This window comes from Gopherus flavomarginatus, chromosome 7 (assembly GCF_025201925.1).
Source record: "Gopherus flavomarginatus isolate rGopFla2 chromosome 7, rGopFla2.mat.asm, whole genome shotgun sequence".
In the NCBI taxonomy this organism is placed as follows: Eukaryota; Metazoa; Chordata; order Testudines; family Testudinidae; genus Gopherus; species Gopherus flavomarginatus.
This window is the reverse complement of record NC_066623.1, coordinates 102855455-102877454: the sequence shown is the minus strand read 5'-3', so window position 1 is coordinate 102877454 and position 22000 is coordinate 102855455. Positions and strand designations below refer to the sequence as shown.

Sequence of the window (22000 nt, the reverse complement as noted above, 5' to 3'; positions counted from 1 at the left end):
ATGGCAGGACAAAACAAGCATTGTTCCTAACGTCCCATGGGAGCATCTCATGCAAGATGCCATCTCCAGGCCTGGCTATGGCCTCTGCAGGGAATCCAGTGCATGGAGCATTTATAGGTCAGGCCCATCCTGCGTATCTGAACTGCCAGTGTGCCGTTTTGTTTCCAATGTGCTGTATAACTGCTGGCCTTGTAGAAAAAACCTGGAAAAGTTTGTGAGAATAAAACAACCCACTCAGTGCTTTTAATAGGACAGAGAAACTCAGAGGTCTTTAGTCAACTTCCATTGAAGCCAGTTGGGCAAAAATCCTGAGAGATGCTGAACTGCATCTCTAACTGTTGTTGAAGGCACCCGGCACATCTCAGGAAGAGGTGGAAGGGATTTGCCTGAGTCAGCACTTCAACATTTGTCCCCATGTATTTTAATAAAGGAAGCAGCAGAACAGAGTCATTATGATTTAAGAGTATGAGCCACTCCTTTGTGGTATCAGGATCAGCAGAGGCCTTGAAAGGGTGGTGGCAGAATCTAGCAAACAATGGGATCAAACACAGAAAGACAGCACCAGCCTCACTTATTGTTCTGACAGAACCAGCCACCTGTTTAATTAAAACCGCCAGTCCTCATAGTTTCCTGAAGTCAAGCCTGAAACCCTCTTAGAGATGACCTACTTGACTGCTTGCAGAACCTTATTTAATACTCATGGCAAGCAATGGCTCCAAGCTCAGTTTGGAAAGTTTTTGCAAATCAGCCATTAAGGGCTTAGATTTCTGTGAAATGTCACTGCGTTGGCTTTGGCACTATGAATGATTCCCCTCCTCTCCTGACACAGCAAAGGAACTTTTAACCTGTTAACTTTAATTAAAGCTGCTGCACTTAAGGGTATATAAATAGAGATCACTTGCTGACAGCATGCTGGGGTCGGGGGGAGTTACTATTTCATGGAAAACTGAAGTAGTGATTTTTGTTGATGGGTAAAACAAAACAGTTATTCAGAAACTTGTCGTGCAGAACTGTTACCACAGCCCTGGGTCTCTCTTTCTCTTACACACACAAACACAACATTCAACCCAATTTTTTGAGGGGGGGTTGGGTGGGGTGGGAAATGTTCGATTCCTTTCACATCAATATCCCCAGCCATTCACTGACAACGTTGTTTTAATGTCGCTGAGAGGAAATGGTGTGAATGTTTCCAGAATAAATTTGAAATCTTTCAAGAAAAGAAAAAAGAAAATGAGGAAATCAATGAATGGAACCCTCCCAACTGTCTAAAAAGCCAGTAATTAAATTACAGAACCTGCTTCCAGCCTGGGGGAGGGTGGTAAAAAACCAGGAGAGAGCAGTGGTAATTTATCTTTTCAGATGGCAAAGTAAAGAGGAGGTGGGGAAGTGCAGCTCGTGGATAAATAAAAGTTCATGTTTAAGGTTTTCATAAGTGCAGGGCTGTTTCTTTGGTTTCCAATCTAAGGTTACAGGAGATATGGGGGCCGCAAATCTTTGAAAGTATCCAAAAACCTTTTTCCTAATTATTTTTTGCACAAATCACTGTCCAAATCCCCTTTCCAAAAAAGTTTACTGTAGTTCCACCCATAATTGACCTGTGCTGGGTTGTTTCATGAGTGCTATCAAGCATGCCTCCAGCAACTACAGGCAGGAAGCACCTCGGCACACTGCTCTATTCAAGGGCAGAGTAGAGGAAGGGCAGAACCATTTTTCATTGACAAATAAAACAGACCAGCCCACAGTTTTGGATCAGACTGTGTGGGGAGGCCAGTTCACCTGCTTTGCTTTCAGATTTGACCCCAAATGTGACATGGAAACCAGACTTTAAGCTATAGGGGAAGCCAGTTAGGCTTATATATTCATCAAGTGCAGAGACCAGAGCAAGCTGCCTAATATAACCCTAAATAGAGCTCCTGTGCATTGATCTTAGGTGATGCAGCTTCCTTGTTTGGCTCACCCCAAACTCTTGTTGACTTCAGTGAGAGTTTGTGCAAGGAATGCAGGATTAATCTGGAGATTTGGTAACAGTCCTGGTGCAGCCAAGGTCTGTGTAACCAGACAGAAATTTCAGGAGTCACAAGACCAAACAATGCTAAAAAGTTCAAGTATTTTTGAGTTTTTAATGGCAGTTGTTTATTCAGTCCCTGCAGTCTTCTGATGTAGTCAGAGCAATGTAATCAGCTGCCAAATTGCTACATGTGGGGGTGAGCATCCCATGTGGGGATGTTGCAGTGTGGAAACAGGTTTGGCTCTCAAAAAATTAAGGGTACTCACCACCAAATAAAACATGGTATAGAGCGAGAAGGAGGCGTGACCAGAGAAGAAGGATTTCCTGCAAGACAGAGAACATATATGAACCAGCTATTGAAATATTAGATTGAACCTGCCTATGAATAATGAAGAGGCAGGACTGTGACCTGCCTCTTACAACAGGGGAATTACGAGATGTAAGGTACACCTTTATTTTTTCAGTATGGGCTACCTGCCATTGTGGATGGGGAGGCAACTTCTCTGGGGCTGCTGCTCCCCCCATACCCAGCAGGGTGGAGAGTGAGTGGATGAGCAGGGTATGTATCGAGAATTGGCTCCACCTCCATCCTGACATTCCAGCCAATGCAGCTGAGCATGGGACACAACAAGAAGACCAGTAGTAAATTATTTCCTCTCTGGATTAATAGGGTGAGAATCATGGGATCGCAGTTCCCTTCTTGGTCTGCTTTTGGGGCAGCACGGCTATGAACTGTTATATATTCAGCAGACCGTTAACCTACAATCTAGCCCCAAATATCTGGGAATTTCTATAGAAATAAAGGTAAACACCAATTCAGGCACATTAATTATAACTTGTAATAACCCTCCATCTCCTAAAAAATCAAAATTAAATATCCAATGAACACGACACAAAAAAGACTTTGAAAAAGAGTTCCTGACACTGTTTGCTGTCTTTACACAAAGGAAGGGCTGCTTTGCCACGTGGATCCAAATCACTGAACTGTGATGTCAGCTCTTATGGTAAATTCCCACATTGAGCAAGCATTCATAAAACAATGGTGTGGGAGTTAATAGAAGGAAGGAGAAGTATTATTCAGCCAAGTTCAGTAACTCCTTAGGGAAATTGCCAGTCAATAGTAGTAGCTCAATGACAGTCTTTCCAGAGAAGGAGGGTTTCCAAATGATCCATTTCTGGCAGAAGGGACCTGACGAGTATTTTGTGGGACACCATTTTGGCAGAAACAACAGTTTCCCCCCCTATATTGTCAAGGAAATGCCTCTCACCTGGCTTCCTGGACTCTGCTGTCATTTCCCCTGCAGGTGTAGTTTTGAATGTAGCCTTTAGAGCAGTCGATTACTGAAAAGTCTGGATTACAAACATCCAGGAAATGAGGTCGCAAGCGTCCGACAGACACTTTGGCAATGTCTGTGAAGGACTGGCTGATGGCACAGCCAAAGGCAAAACAGCCCACTTGTTTGTAGAGAACCGCCACATATGGGTTCTGGATGAACGACCGAGACTTCTCCTTTAAGTAGTGAATCCGGTAGAATTCCCCGGTTATGATCTGAGGGAGGAATTTTAAAAAATCTATAAATAAAAACACCTTTTGCATTAAGAGGTCACATGAGGTAAATGTGCAACCACATAAGATAATAAGATCTCAGAATAAATGAGCATTTGTTAAGAAATAAACTACAGGGTCCTGTATTCAAGTCTTTCAGAGCCCCATTAATTACTGTAGGCTTAAGGCCAGGTGCATATTAACACTTCTTAGTGAGAGAATTTTTGTTTCAGACAGAAGGCGAGCATGTTTCTGAATGATACATATTTATCCGCAAATCCTGTCTCAGAAGCAGACTCATGTTAAATAAATATTGACGGAATTCCAAGAACAACTTGCCCATCTGAAAACTATTAGGTTCCATTATATCTCAGACTCACAATTCTACCTCAGAATGCAACACGGGGTTAAAAAACCATGCTTTTGTTTATTGCAGGGAGCACTGTAAAATGGCGCTTACCAATCTCTCTCTTTCCCCCCTCTGTAGGTAACAGTGACATGCCCAGAGACATGAAGAATCTGGTCTAACCTCTTTTTTTTTTGTAGATTCTAGCTATCCCATATTACTGTGTCAGCAAAAGCCATCAATCACACCTAAAAAAAATTTGCATCACCATATCGACAATTGGACACTTGCTTCATGGACGTAGCAAGATAAACAGTCAAATCAACAGCAAATGATTCCAAAAGGCAAATACTTCCTAAGAAGTGCTCACTTGGCTTGAGTTAGTCAGCTGAGCAAGAAAGAGAAAGAGCCCTAGGAATGCCACTGTTCTTAATATAACAAAACTGCAGTGGATTTCAGAATTTTCACCTCTTTGCTGTGTTTTCACTATGTTGTTGATGCATAAAGCAGGTAGCCCAACCACAACAGGAAGGTAAATAAAAGACCAGTGTATCAATACACTCCTTTTCAGAAATGTCCAGCCATTTCATTTTCTTCACACATGGATGAAGCTGAACTTGGTCAAACCAGAGATCCCTTAAGTTCCAGAGAAACCTTTGTAACCGGATGATGTTCATGGAGGCCATGTCTACATCTAAAATTTTGCAGCGCTGGTTGTTACAGCTGTATTAGTACAGCTGTATAGGGCCAGCGCTGCAGAGTGGCCACACTTACAGCAAACAGCGCTGCAAGTGGTGTTAGATGTGGCCACACTGCAGCGCTGTTGGGCGGCTTCAAGGGGTTTTGGGGAAGGCGAGAGCAAACCGGGGAAGGAGACCAGCTTCGCCGCGGTTTGCTCTCGCGTTCCGCGAACCACCCTGCAAACCGCAGGGAAGGAGACCTGCTTGCTCGGGGGTTCGGCGAACGCGAGAGCAAACCGGGGAAGGAGACCAGCTTTGCCGCGGTTTGCTCTCGCATTCCCCGAACCACCCTGCAAACCGCAGGGAAGGAGACCTGCTTGCTCGGGGGTTCGGCGAACGCGAGAGCAAACCGGGGAAGGAGACCAGCTTCGCCGCGGTTTGCTCTCGCGTTCCGCGAACCACCCTGCAAACCGCAGGGAAGGAGACCTGCTTGCTCGGGGGTTCGGCGAACGCGAGAGCAAACCGGGGAAGGAGACCAGCTTCGCCGCGGTTTGCTCTCGCGTTCCGCGAACCACCCTGCAAACCGCAGGGAAGGAGACCTGCTTGCTCGGGGGTTCGGCGAACGCGAGAGCAAACCGGGGAAGGAGACCAGCTTCGCCGCGGTTTGCTCTCGCGTTCCCCGAACAAGCAGGTCTCCTTCCCTGCGGTTTGCAGGGTGGTTCGCGGAACGCGAGAGCAAACCGCGGCGAAGCTGGTCTCCTTCCCCGGTTTGCTCTCGCCTTCCCGGAACCACCCAGCAAACCTCAGGGAAGGAGACCTGCTTGCTCGGGGTTCGGGGAACGCGAGAGCAAACCGCGGCGAAGCTGGTCTCCTTCCCCGGTTTGCTCTCGCCTTCCCGGAACCACCCAGCAAACCTCAGGGAAGGAGACCTGCTTGCTCGGGGTTCGGGGAACGAGAGAGCAAACCGGGAAAGGAGACCAGCTTGATTACCAGAGGCTTCCTCAGGTATGCTGGGATACCTGCTTATTCCACGGAGGTCAAGAAAAGCGCTGGTAAGTGACTATACTTGATTACCAGCGCTGGATCACCAGCGCTGGATCCTCTACACCCGAGACAAAACGGGAGTACGGCCAGCGCTGCAAACAGGGAGTTGCAGCGCTGGTGGTGCCCTGCAGATGTGTACACCTCCTAAGTTGCAGCGCTGTAACTCCCTCACCAGCGCTGCAACTTTCTGATGTAGACAAGCCCGGAATCATAGATATCAAAGACAAAAAACACCTGCTAGGTGTTCTGTTCTTCTCCATCCTAGTGTAAATTGTTCCCTAATTATATTTTGTATAATTTACCGTGCTTTGCTTTTTCTTGTTCTGAATATCTCAAGTAATGGGACTTCCATCATGTCAAGTGGGAGAGTGTTCCGCCAGCTGCAGGATCTCACCGTTTGGAATTCTCTTCTCCGACACGTCCTAAATTTCCCATTTTTCTTTATATTTTCCAGAAATCAAGACCAACACTTTTTTTTTAAACGTAAGGAAAAGTTCTAAGTCCAAGCTAGTCATTGGATCAAAATCTGCTCTCGCATACATTGGTGTAAATCCGGAATAACTGCATTGACTTCAAATGCTCCAACTCCCCCAGATTTATACCAGTGTAACTGAGATCAGAATTCAACTACAACCTAATCAGAGAGACAAAAGAATCAAGGTTCCTTGAGGAACAAGGTTACTACGTTAAATTCCATATAGAAAAAAAATCTAACATTCCAGAGGTGGGTTTTTTAAAATTATTTTTCATAGCTTTAAAAAAAATGAACACAGAGAATCAGATTCTTAGATCCTCAAAGTATTTAGAATCTGGCCCAAAATTTGCAGTGGCCAGACCCAATTTAAATCATACAAAGCTTCCATAAACACAGGACTTTCCTGGGAATTCCAATGGTCCTTGTAGTTATTAAGCAGCAAATTATGTATTTCTTGTGCCATGTAGGGGGGAGTGTTGTGGATTTGACAATGTTGTCATAAATCATAGTTATGAACCTGAGGACCTGGCTTCTTGTAATCCTAACTCTTAAAAGGCAATTTAATGAAAATCAGGCCATGAAATGAAGTCCAAATGTCTCACCTCTCCAAAAGAGGCAAAGGCTTAAATTGTTCTGTCACGTTACACACCTAGTGTTTGAACTCCAGATTTATAGCTTTAGGATTTTATTCATTACTTTCAATGTTTTTATACCTGAGTAATAAAATGAGGTGTTTTTTTTTCTCCCTCACTCCCCTTTCTGTTCCAGTCAGCAGCATTGTGATATGTAAATTTAACTGTCAGGAAAAATACCTTCATGCTAATCCCTTTCTGAAACAGCTCGCAATATTCTTCACAGCATGGCAGCCAGCCAACTCCATGCAGAAGAGAATTCTCCCCTACCTACCTTTTTAAAAACTTGGCACAACTTTTGGAAACTAATAAACTGGAAAAGTATTGCAATTAGACTAAGAGATGAAACTGTATCATGGTTTGAACTCTGAGTACTAGGGCTTGGAAAACAAAGGTTGACCTAAAGTAACTGAAATAATAGCTATGCAGGCTTTATCAAAGGGAAGTAAAAAAAACCCCAAAATGCTGCAAGCAGGCACTTATACTTCCATACTTCTTGGAGAAAGACATCGGGGCCATTGACCTGCCATGGAGGGTTTACAAACCACAGTCACATTTTACAAAAGAATATTAGTATCGAGCTCCCTGTGGGCTTGACTGAGGTTGTCTGGTCTTACAGCTGACCCGTTCCAGAAACATTTGTAAACTCTTGAGAATCCAAATGCTCTGCAGATGATGGTTTATCTAGATTTTGGATATCTTAAAATACAGGCTGTGAGCCAGGAAGTATATTTGCATGAGGACCAAAAAAGAATGCCTGAACCTTTCTCCTGTGGCAGAAAACAGTTCATTTGTGTCACGGAAAGGACATTCATGCTTTCTAATTGTCATTTGGAGGCAGTTCTTCTCCCTGCCGCTGTCATTTCTATTTCTCTCTGTGTTTGCTCGTTTATCTGCAAATGAGTGGTTTAGGAATCTCCTGTGGGTTTTGTGGGCACTCAGGAATCTATTTCCACTACACACAAAGCCCTGGTCTACACGTAAAATTTAGATTGACCTAGCTGTAGTTAAGCCAACCTAACCACCGAGTAGCTACCGCCACTTGGAGGGCTGGGTTACCTACACTGACAGAAAAAGCTCTTCCATCAATTTAGGAAGTGTCTATACTACGGCACTACAATGGCATAGCTGCAGCTGTGACACTCATACTGTCGACATACCCAAAGAAATGGCCTGTGGATTTTGCCACTCTCAAAGTGAAGGTGTCCAGTCTGCAACTACACCGCAGAAGGATACCTCACCCCAACTGCTTTCTGCAACTTTCTTTGATAGCTGGGTGCATATAGTCATGCAGGGAAGAGGTGCCCGCATCTTATAAGGCTTAGAACTGCCGAGGGAAAATAAATTGAACTAAGGATGATACTTGACACCACAGGATGTACCATTATTCTCAAGAGTTCACAAATGGATCCCCTTAAAGCTTAGACATGTGACCATTTTAAACAGGGACCAACAAAGTCTAGGGATTAATATTTTTTCTCACTGCTGGTGGTCTTGGTAATTGCACAGATGTAGCAGATTGTAAATTGGAGACTTCAGTCTCCCGCTAACACACTGCTGGGTAGTCATGACCCCTCCCTATTTTAGTTAAAATCATGGCTGAACATTAATGAAAAGCTAAAATAGGGCGAAGTTGTTTTTTTGGCAACGCTCTCCCTGATAAAGAGGGACTTAGAAAACTAATTCAGCACAGATGTGCACAAACTGAAACTTCATCCTGAACAAACAAGTCTTAAAGGTATTAATCTCCTTTTCTGACTTGTGTCTCCAGCAAATAATTTGCATGTGGTATATAGAGAATTTCCCAGTGTGAATTGCTGGAAACATTTAACATAGTCACTAGTAAGAAACACGTATCAAACTTTTCTCTCTAGTATCTTCTACAGTCTTTCTGATCAAGTGTAAGTTTTATATGCAATTATCATCAATTATTCAGTTGCCCAGTAATTACACTTTCAGGGTCTTTCTAATCAGTTTTGTCTCCAAGGTATTGTTTTTCTGTGGCTTGCCAAATGGGAGCACTTAACATTGAAATACAAAGTATCTGACTATCCATATTCGTATTCTTATAAATTAGCTGATCTAGAAAACTTGTTGGTTTTTTCCTAAAGCTGTCAAGATCTGACAGTACATGGAGTTGGGTACAAACAACAGTATTAGCCATTAGGAGGCTCAGGAAATGGAATAAAGAACCTTTTACCTCTAGGGCATGGTGTGACAATAATAAAATAGGATATGGAGATATACCTATCTCATAGAACTGGGAGGGACCCTAAAGGGTCATCAAGTCCAGCCCCCTGCCTTCACTAGGCAGGACCAAGTACTGATTTTTTTTGCCCCAGATCCCTAAGTGTCCCCCTCAAGGATTTAATTTATAACCCTGGGTTTAGCAGGCCAATGCTCAAACCACTGAGCTATCCCTCTCTGTGAAATGGCTTCAAATGCAAGCCTAGCTGGAAGTGATCGCCAGTTGTTATCACCTGTTCGGTGGCCTATGTGAAACAGGTTTGTGGCCTCACTCAAGATCAGAGGGTTTAATTCATTCCTGAGAAGAAACCCACCATAAAGCTTGTGCACCACAGACGGCCCTCTTGGAGAACATCAGTGATGCATAAGCCTTGTGCTGTCCTCCGCACAGGCTGAATTTCAGTCCTAGTGAGCAATTGCCCCTCACTTGTTAACATTAGGAACAGAGAGGCCAAGAACTGAATGGACATCAATAATTCTCTCCCTGACACAGGGAGTCCCTCCACAACTGGCTTTTAATGCTTGCTGGCTGGTCAGCGTGGAGAATCTTGTATTATCACAGCTTATGCCAAGCCTCGTCTATGGATAAAAAGAGGCCTTCAGTCTCCATGAGGGTCAAATATTTTCCACAAGTAAAAGCACAGAGGTTAGGGGAGTATTACAGGAGTGAGTAGATGAGGTTTAGTGGCCTGTCATGTGCAGGAGGTCAGACTAGAGCAACGGTTCTCAAACTTCATTGCACCGTGACCCCCTTCTGAAAACAAAAATTATGACACGACCCCAGGAGCGGGGAACCAAAGACCAAGCCCACCCAAGTCCCACCATCCCAGGCATGGGGGGCGGGAGGGACAAAGCTGAAGCCCAAAGGCTTCTGCCCTGGGTAGGGGCATGAAACCTTAGCACTGGGCAGTGGGGCTTGGGCTTCAGTCCTGGGCAATGGGGCTTGGGCTTCAGACTTGCGGGGGCCCACGGCCAACGCCAGCCTTGGCGACCCATTTAAAATGGGATTGCGACCCACAGTTTGAGAACCCCTGGACTCGATGATCATGATGGTCCCTTCTGATCTTAAAGTCTATGGGTCTATGAGCATTTAGTAGAGGTCTGAGAGCAAAAATCTTAGGGGCAATTAGTATCTCAAAGCCAAAGGCAGTCTTTGTCTCCAAGTCAGTAAATATGTGGGCGCTGAACACAAATGCATATCCTCCTATGTCCTGACAGAAGGAGAAGTATTCACCTCTAAAGTTTACTCTGGCAGTCTTCAAGACACAGAAAATACAATCTGGACCTTTCGCTCTGGCCTAAAGATTCTGCCAGTGCCAGTATTTAAAGCTGGGAGTTGGGAACGTGAAATGGTTTTGTTTTATTTATTGTCCTAAATTGGCCCTACCTACAGTCATCTCTCTGAAGAGCAAACGTTTCAAATGAAAGGAGAGATATTGGGGCTTTGTGGATTTGGAAGGACTTCATATTATGCTACAAAAATTCTGGTATCTGGGTTACATCTGAAAAAGAGGTCAGCGTGACTTGAATTTTCCACATATTCTGCCATAGCAAGAAATCTGTTTCTTAAATCACTTGTTAGCCATTTGTACCACTCAGCAACAAATAACTGAGCTTTGTATTTTCCTTACCAATTTACTTTTGTTGTGAGTAAAGTGAAACCTACATAGAAAACATCCATTTCTTTCAGGGAAACTTTTTTTCTTTTTAATTGACCTGCCATTTCATGTTAGAAACTTGATGGATTAAATAGTCAGTTGATTATGTTTCCAATTTCAGTTCCAACTCTTGTATTTGCCACTGGCTCACTACTGATCAGAAGCAGATTCTGTATGGAGCCGACATGACGGTATGTCAGGCAGTAATGTGAAAATTAGATTTTTTTTTCATTTTATTTTATGGCTTTTCCATACTTGGGGGTATGGAATTTTACCTGCAGGGTAAAAATTTCTCCTTGTTTATAGATTTTTTTTTCCACTTTCACTTTTGGAATGAGAGACAGAGAATTATTGGGACTGTTTGCCCATGGCTCTATGAATAAACTGGCTGGCAAACAATGCTGCAATCAATGAAAGCTGAAACCTGGCTTCATTTCAATTCTGCTTGGGGGAGGGGGGAAACTAACAGATAATTATCTTGGAAAAGGGAAAAAAAACAAGCCAAGGGATGACTTTGAAAAGAAATCAGCCATCTGTTTGGTAGACACAACATGAGTCATATACTACCCTCAATCTATACATAGGTTACTCCCATTGACGGGAGAGAGAGTTCCACTGGGGGTCGCTTCCTAGCTTTGCACAGACAATAATGTAGCTTTAATCACTGCTGAAAGGCTCAGACAGTAATACTGAAATACATGTGAAATATTTCCCAGAGGGAAAAATTCATAGGACGAAATTCATCCCAGTGCACAGGTTCAGCAGAGGACCCCTCTGCACAGCTTAAGCCTTGAGCTGATACACTATGCAAGCTAAGCTCTCTCCCTATAGCCCTGCAAAGGCTAGTGGGTAAGGCAGTGATTGGGCCAAATCAGAGGGAGGGTTCACAGGATCCACATTCACCTGAAAGGGGCACAAGAAGTCTGTGACTGCCACTGTATCCCACAGGTTTGCATAGCAGCTACTGAGAGCCTGTGCATCAGTTCCTCATGCTGCTCCCATTGGGAAGTGGATTTCACATAAACAACTCTCTCCCTGCCAATTCTTCCCCGCAGCCCCCAACAACCTCCTGTGCCCAACAACCCCCGCACACACACACCCCATGTGCACTTCATCCATGCAATGCCCAACAGCTCTGGCTTTATTCAGGTGCAGTGAATTCTACCCCGAGTGCATGAACCTTCTAATCAAACAGACAATATCATGATTCTGATTAATTTACAGCTGAAGCTTCTGATGGAGTAAAAGGAAAGGAAAACTCATGTGCGCAATCTACTATTTGAACCACCAGTGTATGAACAAACAGTATAAAGCTTTGGCGTCCTAAAGATATTGGACATTACAGTGCTTGTAGGCCAAAGAATGACAGCTAGGGGGAAATAGGAGCTTAAAGCCATTTCTGTCCCTTAACCCAGTGGTTCTCAACCAGGGGTCTGAGGCCTCCTGGGGGGCCACCAAGCAGGGCTGGCATTAGACTTGCTGGGGCCCAGGATAGAAACCAAAGCTCAACCACATGAGGCTGAAACCAAGGGCCCTAAGGCCCGCCACCTGGGGCTGAAGCTAAAGCCTGAGCAATGTGCCTATGCAGGAGCCCCTGTGGTGAGGGGCCCCAGGCAATTGCCCTGCTTGCTACAACGCCTGCCCTGCTTTTAGATGTAGCAAACCAGTTGTTGTGGCACTGGTGGGCTGTGGAGTTTTTATAGTGTGTGTGTGTGAGGGGGGAGAGGGGGGATTAAGAAGGAAAAAGTTGAGAATCCCTGCCTTAACCTACCTACTCACAATACAGTTGCTTTAGCAGACAGAACTAAGCAAAGGACTGTTCTGAAAGTGATCCTTAAGGAAAAACCTAAATTATGCTCGAAGCAGGATAAAGGGAAACTTCGGTACTTCTCATACAGAAACGCTGGGGGTGGGGGGAATGGAAATGGTATCTTGGTATCAATGTTTAAACAAAAATTAAGGGCCAGAACCTTGCATGTGAATGAGCTATGCTTGGTGCTAGACCTGTGGGGCTAGGGAGGAAGGTAGGTCAAAACCCCCTTTGCACTTTCCCAGTCATGGGGAGCTTGGGTTTGGCACCCATCATACATTAGAGCAGACTGCAGGCTGCTTTAATTTATCCTAGCCACTAACACCTGCCTGGGGCCATTATGCAGCTGGGGAATGGCAGAGTGCAAATTCTGTCCACACCTCTCTCCATCAGGATGGGATGGGGTGCAGCAGGTGGTGCAGAGCTGGGTAAGTGTCACCAATGGCTGTCCCCACATCAAAGGAATCCCCAGATATCCTTTTGCACTGTAGGAGTGGAGCCAAGGGACTGGAACAGGGGCAAAGATCTACCACCTCCAAAGGTGTTATTTTGTTTTTAAATACCAAACTGCGCTTCATTTCAGCTTTTCATGATGGCATTACAGACACCGGTCACATTTTAGTAGAGCACTGTGACTTGAGTGTAATGAGGCATTCTGTTACATGTTTAGCCCAACGTGTTTTTAGTAAATAGCTGACAAATGTACTGCTGTAAGGAGCCTCAACTCAGCTGACTCTTCCAGGGCTGGATTTGGCCCATTTGCTGAAACTTAAAGCAAATATGTTCACACACAACATAATCCCTCCACACAGCAGTGGGAAATTTGATAGGGGAAAAAAAATCGAAGTAATCAGAAAGGCGACACAAGTAAGATCACAGCAGCAGAACTGCACTTTAATGGATGTCTAGCTTATTATTTATTAAAGCCTAATACTGCCTCCAAAACTTTTCCATGCAGCAGTTGGCTGCAAAGGCACAACCTCTTTTTAAAAACTGCATGAAATGTGGAATATGTAAATACCACAGCAATCACTCAAATGTGGACACAACATGCCAAATCTTTATTGGCACTAAATCCTTTAGCTTGTAAGGAGCATGCTTCCTGAAACGTGAACTCTATCTTATATTGTAAAGTTTGCAAGACTTGTTTACTTGCTTCAGAAGTAATCTTACTCTTCCTGCTGTAAGTTTTCATTTGCCTATGACTGCAGATTGTTGTGCGTATTGTGGAAGATGATCAACAGCACTGGAAATTTATGCCTCCTATACTCAGTAAAGGCACATCAATAGGATGATGCTTCCCTATGCTGATAATCTGATATGGAAAGGGCTTCTTGCATTGGGACAGTAGGCTAGTCTTATCAGTCCCCATCCATTTCAAATCAACAGAAAAGCTGCCTGGTTTCAATAGGTGCTAGAGCAGACCTTAAGCCTTTTAGCTTCTCTGCTTCAACTGTCTGCATACAGGTCAGTGCTTATTAGTATAACGGTATTTGAAATGGGGAGATCTTCTACCACAAATGAAGCAAATCAACCCTCAACTACCCACCATAATTTCACCAGGACACCAGACTGTGTTTGGCTGATAATGAGTTTCAGTCACTAACGTGGACTGATTTTGAACAACTGACCCAGAGGTGAAAGGCTTCATATCCTATTACCAACATCATCTTGTCCTTGTTGCTATTGAGAAGATTTTTTTTAACTTGTTCCAGGCACAGTCCTAACTCCCAATCCTTAGAAAATCTGTGCTCAGCAATTAATTTAGAACAGTTTTTTTGTGTTGATTGGCAAGCTGTCTGGGAGTGTCAATAGGGCCCTGTTGGCATTACCTGCCTAGGAGACGACACAAACATACAGTCCTGTCAGAGAGGGGCAGAAGAGTGTGACCGATTCCACTTACCGCAAGGATGGCAATGAGAATCCCTGCAGCACACAGAACAGCGTCGTTAATTGTCTCACCCGTTTTAAAAGGGTACTTAATGCTCTCGTCGTTGCAGTAAAACCCCCTTTGGTACGGCTGTATTGTGCTCGTTTCAATTATCAGAAAGGGCAGACCAGCTGGGGGAGAGAAAAGACAAACAACAGAGAACAACACAAAAGAAAAAAATCAATAACATGGACACATACGAACAAAAAGCAACAAAGAGCCCTCCCCAAGAACTCCATAAAACACAATGTACCACAACTTCAATGATGCTTTTCTTTTTTTCCTAATCTATTTCCAAAGTGCATAGTGTTGGGAACTGTTTTATTGCGTTTCTCCTGGGGGAAAGTACCTATTCTGCTATGGTTATCAGATGTACATGCTGCATGGTCCCAGTGAAGCCTTGCGCACTGCAAATATTAACTTACAGGACTGAATGCCAACACCATCACTGCAAGAAGGCATGGAAAAGAATATGATACTATTCCCCACAGAGCCTGGTGCTGTGACCAGAGCACCAAAATGTCTCTCTGACGTGACATGATGGAAGCTGAGTTCAGCAGGGCTATAGGAGGAGTTGCTGAATAAACAAACTCAAATTATCAAATATCAGGTCATGCTTTTCCTGCCATATTGACCAGGCCAAGCCCCATCTACACTGGCTTCGATAGAGTATTTAAAAAACAAAACAAAACTGCATTTCCACGGTTAATATACCTCTGTGTCTTAAAGGGGTTCCAACACAGTTTGCCTGGACAATGTGGACAAAGGATATAAACATCATTAGCACAACCTCTCTTTGAAGGCTTTTTGAATGCTAGTCAAACACAGCATCTATCCAACTATCTACAATAGCTGGTGAAACTACATCAGATCCTATTGGCTGCAACCATGAGAAATACCTTTGTAAAACGCTGTTTTAAAGACCTTAATTGCACACTGAAGCTGGAACTTCAAACCAGATGTACAATATATGGTCACAGACCAATAGAAACTGGTTCTAATACAAGCTAATAAAACTTAGAATTGTATAATTCAATAATAACAATAATAATGCTATTTCAGAGGAACGTAGCATTGTCGAGAACAGGGATCGGCAATGTTTGGCACACGGCCCGCCAGGGTAAGCCCCCTGGTGGGCCGGGTCGGTTTGTTTACTTGCTGCGTCTGCAGGTTCAGTCAATCGCAGCTCCCACTGGCCACGGTTCACCACTCCAGGCCAATGGGGGCTGTGAGAAGCAGCTTGGGCCGAGTGAGCTGCGATCGGCCGAACCTGCAGACGCGCCAGGTAAACAAACTGGCCCGGCCCTCCACGGGGCTTACCCTAGTGGGCTGCATGCCAAACATTGCTGATCCCTTGTCTAGAAGTTAGAGTAGAGAATTGAGAATCTTTCATAGTTCTGTCACTGATCCTGGATGAGTATGAGCAGGCCACTTAACACATCTTTGTGCCTCGGTTTCACCAAGTGTTTTGTGGTTGATTTCAATAACAGCAGGATCAGTACATTTGATCCAAAAGCTCTTTGTAACCCTTTCAAAGTGATTTACAACTACACATATAGGAAAATCATCTTCCGTCTCTGAAATAATAGCCCCATTGAGGTAAAACAAAAAACAATTTAACAATGCAGCAACACTACTTAACAGTTTGGGACATGACGCAAACAGCAACAAAAAACAATGTTTGACTGAAACTACAGGGGATAGCATTTAGGTAAGCAAAATGTAATTATCCAAGTTGGCATTTGGCTAAAACACCAGGACTGCTCACTCTACTGCTGCAAAAAGTGTCATGGAATATTTATTGACCACTAACTGGGTTAAATGTCTGAGTTCTAGTTTACACTCCTACAACTTTAAAATTATCAGATTTTTTTCTCTTAAATTAAGAAATGTTGCTTCCTGGTTTTCACTTGATTTGCCTAGAGCAAATTTTTACTGCTGTCATAAACAGCTACTCTGTAATTAGTGAAGGATTTTGTCCAGAAAGGTAAAATCAAAGGCTCATTTTAAAAATGGTTTCAATTTGTGTGTAAACAAGTTAAGGTGCTTACATTTTGTAATCTGTTTTGGAGTTCCTTCATTCTGTTTTAACAGATTTTTCTAGTCCATAGTTATTACTTTTTGCTGATTGCCTTAAATAAATGATTCACAATGTGAAATGTATAACTATACTCTGAAAAAGGTCTCTCATTCTCTCTCTCTCTCTCTCTCTCTCTCTCTCCACACACACACACACACACACACACAGAGAGAGCTGAATTCTGTTCTCAGTTTCTCAAACATGGCCAAGACCACAATTTGGCACAGTGTTCTGGGTTAGTGTGTGTATGATTTTCTTTAAGAATACAAGGAGCTGGTAATATTAAACACACAGAGATCCAGGCTGCCTGCAATGGGCTGTCTGTTTTCCAACTCACTAATGAAATCGTGAATAAATGTCTCAGAACTATTCCTCTTGTCAGCTCATCTCAGGCTTTGCAAATAAAATTGGACATCTCATGTGGATCCAGCTCATCTTCATTCCACTCTCTAAGAGTTTTGAAACCTAGCCAGTTTGGCTCTGAAAGGTATCTCTTAAGCTGGCAATATGATATTAACAGCCTTCTTTAAAGATCCAGAGTAGCCTGATGAAAAATCCCACCAGAAAAGCTAACTCTTTTTGGTGCGATCCAGTTTCACCACCACCTGAAACAGCAGCATAACAGTTGAACTTGGGGAGTAGACATATCACAGTTACATGGCTTATTGTTATTTCTCCAGTTCCTCTTTTTAATAGCGTTCACATGACAGGTCTGTAAAACATATGCTCCCACAGACAATGAAACACATCTGAAAGAAAGAAAGAAAGAAAGAAAGAACAATAGTGTTCCTATGTACTATAAGAACCCAGGAATAATAAAGATTTGTTTTCCCTTCATTCATTGAACAGCATGAGGTTGTAGTGTTTCTGTGTGTTCAATCATATGTTTGATTGCCACAGCTATAATAAGAGGATATGTGGCATACATGGTGTATATTTGCCTAAAATGCACATAGACGCAGTTCAGAAAAATCCAGTGGTGTGTTTTCTCTCCTATAAACTTGTGGTTTAGTGGGATATTGCCAATAGAGTCTTGACATTTTTCCAGCAAAACAGTAACCTCAGATTCCTTTCTTTTCTTTCTCCTTTTCTCCTTTTTTACAAGAGAAGCATAAACATACCCTCAATAGCTCAACGGATATTGCTTAGAAGACATAATATACTCTAGACTGTGGGCTAGAGGCTGTTCTTTCAAAGGTTATTATCCAAGTGACAGAAGGCACCACTCTTGTAATAAAGAATGTGCTGCCAGACACTCTGCTAAAGATGGCCCTTCTTTGAAAAGATTATCTCTCTGAGCACAGATTGTCTAAGTGACTACTCACACTTTCAGGCACTTCACATGCTTTCTGGCACTGGTTAGCACTGAGACTGCAACATAGGGAAGCCTGTACTAGTACCAGAAGCTATTTGGAGAATGGATTTTACTGAAGATGCTATGGATGAAAAAGAACACAGTAAAGGAACAAAGGAAAGGTCCCTTGAGGGTTCCTTACAGAGATGTTCCTGATTCTGCTTCCATTTACACTGGAATATTCACCAGAGAGTTAAAGACTTCCAGATTAGAGAGGTTGCACTTGTCTATCAGAAAGAGAAGGCAAGTGTCATGGAGGGTGAAACAATGGAGTTAAATCAATCAAGTTATAGCAAGTTTGGCCACATCACTTTTCCTGTACTAGTGCCATAAGGAAAATAAAAAGTCCAATTTTCCACTGTGGTATCTTAATAAGACATCCACATTTTTCATTTTGGATGCTCATATTGACACTTTCCCATAAACGTACATACTGTGCCCTTATGAACTGATTTGTGTGTCCAAATTCAAGATGTGGACAACATTTTAAGGCATCCACCTTTTAAAAGCTACCATCCTCCATGATCCCTTAATATCACTAAAAGACAATGGCAGAAGCCCTCAGAGTGTTTAGAAAGTAATGACAGTCAAAGAGGCAGCCCTTAGAAAGCAGGGGAAAGGTGCTAAGTCCATACCAGGGCGATTAGTTGATCCATGTAGTAGGCAATAGATTGCACCAATGGAATGATCACTCCATCCTAAAATGATCTCTGGTAGCTATTTATCCTGGTGCTTCTGTCCATGGCTCATGTTCATCTATGCCAGCAATCCCCAAAATGTGGAGTGCCCCCTCCCACCCCAAAAGGGCACGGAGGAACAAACGGGGGTTATAGCATGGCCAGGGCAGGGTCATGCCAGCCCCCACAGTGGCTGGGAGGGAGTACCATCCAGCCCCTCCTGACTCCACTCCCGCTCCCAGCCACATAACCAACTCCCCAGACCTGCGCCTGGCACTGTCCCCAGCTTTGGCGTGGCTCAGCTCAGCTCCCAGCCTCGTACCAGCCCCCAGCCTCTCATGCTGGCCACATCTTTGTTCCCGGGCCAGGGCCGAGGCTGGGGGCAAAGCCAGGAGCGGAGCTGCACCTGGCCACCAGCCCAGGTGCCAGCCCAAACCGCAGCCCAGCTCCTGCCTCAGCCCCTCGCTGCAGCACCGCTCCCAGCCCCAGACACCCTCCCCAGCTGCAGCCCCAGCATCGGCCCCCTTACCCTTGGCCAATGGGAGGGGAGCAGATGGGGTAAAGGGGGGTGAGACCTATGCTCTCAGTTCCATGGGAAAGGTTGGCATGAATAAACCTGTCCTCTAATACCGCTACAGCGCAAAGCGATCACATCCTCTTTAGTACTGACAGTTCCCTTCTGGAAACCTAGATATTGGCAGGCAGACTTTACTGTAATGCTTCAAGAAAGTACCATTTCACTACTACCCAAGGGCAGGTCTGCACTACCGGTTAAGCCGATCTGACTTATGTTGCTCAATGGTATGAAAAAGCCTCTCCTCAACCCCCAAGTGATGCAAGTTTTGCACAGTCCACACTGGCACTACATCTGCAGGAGAGGCTCTCTCACCAACATGGCTTACGCTTCTCGCCAAGATGCAGTAATTATACTGACAAGAGAGCAGCCTCCTATCGGCACAGTGCATCTTCACTAGACACGCTACAGCGACGCTGTGCAGATGTAGCACTGTAGTGTAGCCTGGCCCTGAGGCATTCACACACAGATTTACTCTCACTAGACCCCTGTAAAGTAGGGAAGTGCTATTATCCCCGTTTTACCTATAGGGAAACTGAGGCATAGGGCAATTAAAGGATTTGCCCAAGGTCACACAGGGCGTTTTGGCAGAGATGGGAAATGAATCCAGTTTTTTTTTGATTCCTAGTCCAATCTCTTAACTGCAGGACCATCTTTCTAGCCTGAGGTCATATAAAGAGTTTTGGGTGTAATAACATAACAATGAAATTCCAACCACACACCCTGAACTAGATATGCTCTGCTCCCCAACAAGGCTGTGCTCCAAACCATGAACATAATAGAAATCTCTTGAGGCCTGATCCCGGACCATTAAAACCAATGGGAGTTTAGCCATTGACTTCATTTGAAGCTGGATCGAGCCTCTGCTAAATGCAGCGTGAAGCAGGTGTGGATATTAATGAATTCAGTTAGGCACTGCAGGACTCCGTGGTGCTGTGCAGTGAAAAATTATGTTGCTTTTGTTGGGAGGAAGTCAAAGCGACTTTCTAACCTCTCACTGCTGGTGTCCTACACTAAGATATTTCAGTAAAGGATTTAAATGTATTTGCCTTTATACTTAATAAAGCACATTTTCCTGGAGGCCAATCAGGTTTTGAAATCTAGCATCGAGGAGAGACGTCTCTTCCCCTGTTTATTAATGCCTTGTCCCAACAATCAATTCATTTTCAATACCTCCTGGGAATGCTAACAACCTATAGGGAAAAAAAAAAAAACATGCACTCACTGACCAGCTTCCAACATGCATAAAATCAAAAGCTGAAGAAAGGATTCTGTGTTGGGTTCAATGCTTTGAAACTTGGAGTCTTTGAAAAGCTAGCACTTGCACAGATTTAAAAAAAAAACAAAAAAAAAACGGGATAAGCTTTCATTGGCCACCCATTGATAAAGTAATGTGGGAGGTGTTACTGGGGTGACCCAGCCATGAAGCTCTGATCTTCCCAGCCAAAACTGCACCTTTGCACTAAATTAAACAAAGTCTTTTATTTTTTTTTTAAATCCCTGGAAGAATCTTTACTCTTTGCTCTCCCTAGACATCACAAGTCATCAAGAATTATATTTCCCATCATAGGCTTCCCAGCTAAATGTCAGGAATTGCTGCTCGAGCCATGGCTACAAGTATTCTGCCCTGTATTTGCTTTAGAGTCTACAATGCTCAGACCCCATGGAGGTTTTTAAAGTTTCACCGCATTCGGCTGCTAGCCTAATAGTTGAAAAAGATCTTTGAATACTACGGTGGGGCGGCGTGGTGTATCTGATTCCTCACTCAGGACACAGAGTATAAATATTTGGGTTACATGTAAGTGACAGGGGTTCCTTTTAGAGTAATTAATGGCTGGGCTTGGGAATGTATAAAACTTATTTGGTTTACAATATTTCTTCAGATTCTGAAGGCTGGATAAAATCCAGATTAGACTAAGGTGGGCCCCTATTGAGACTTTCCCCAGCTCTTAAAGAAGAATTGCCATTTCAGACAAGGAAAGCACTAGCCCTGGCTGCTGCTGCTAATGTGAAATAGTCTGAGTATGGCTCATTTAGAAAATAAATATTTATAAGAAGACTTGAGCATTAAGGTGCCTCCTCCATGTCAAGCACAGGGAATCCTACCATGCCAGCCTTATCAAGGCGCTTAAACTGCAATGAAACCAGCGGGATTTTTATCAACTGTAAAAATTATTGAGGGGCCTGAGCCAATGCCTACTGAAGTCAATAGAAAGGATCCTGTTGACTTCAGCGGGTGGTGGATTGGGCCCTAAGGCTGCGATTTCGAAAGCAGGCTGCCCAACTCCCAATGAGTCTGGACACTTAACTTCTTTAGACTCCTATGGAAATCTCAGCCTAAATTACTAATATTTGTGTCCTACTGAAAGTAAATGAAATCGCTTTAGTTCCGTATTTTAATGTCTGCTTCTTTTAATTGTTATTCCTTTGGTTTCCAGCAGTCCAGTGGACCTCTCTCTGTCCCTGTCTACATGGAAATTGATCTGACTTCATTAACAAGTGGCCAAATTTTATCATCAACCCCCATTTAAATAGAACTCCCCATTCAAATCAATTAGCAGTTCCACTTCTCTTATGGGAAAGTCCTACAGAAATGAATAGAGATAAAAATGACTCTAAAACCCCACTCAATTTAATATGGGCCAGAAGCCTGCTTTAGAATCCTACAAATCTTATAGAAAGTCATCACTCGCTATTCAATTTGATTGTTTATGGAAAAAGTAATATGATACCATATGTTGATTTTAATGAAAATATATAGGCTTTAGTTTATTTTCTCCTCACAACAGATTTTGCTACACAACTCACTAAGCTTTGTTTCTGTTTGTGTTAGTTTGGTCTGATGTCCCTTCTGCTTACCAGAGGGGTGGCATTTCATTTCACCTTTTTTTACTACTATTATTAATTGCATTTAAGCCAATAGGTGGAGACATAATTTA

General features: G+C 43.6%; 1 protein-coding gene across 1 annotated transcript in view; it reads right to left on the bottom strand.

Annotated features, from left to right (window-relative positions):
- Positions 1-22000, bottom strand: part of PLPP3 (phospholipid phosphatase 3) — a 72709-nt gene that overhangs the window by 20884 nt on the left and 29825 nt on the right. The window contains exons 2-4 of the mRNA XM_050962062.1: positions 14350-14507; positions 3277-3557; positions 2275-2332 (exon numbers count right to left, since the gene is read on the bottom strand). Of these exons, the coding sequence (XP_050818019.1) occupies positions 2275-2332; positions 3277-3557; positions 14350-14507 (497 nt within the window). The remainder of the gene's footprint in view (positions 1-2274; positions 2333-3276; positions 3558-14349; positions 14508-22000) is intronic.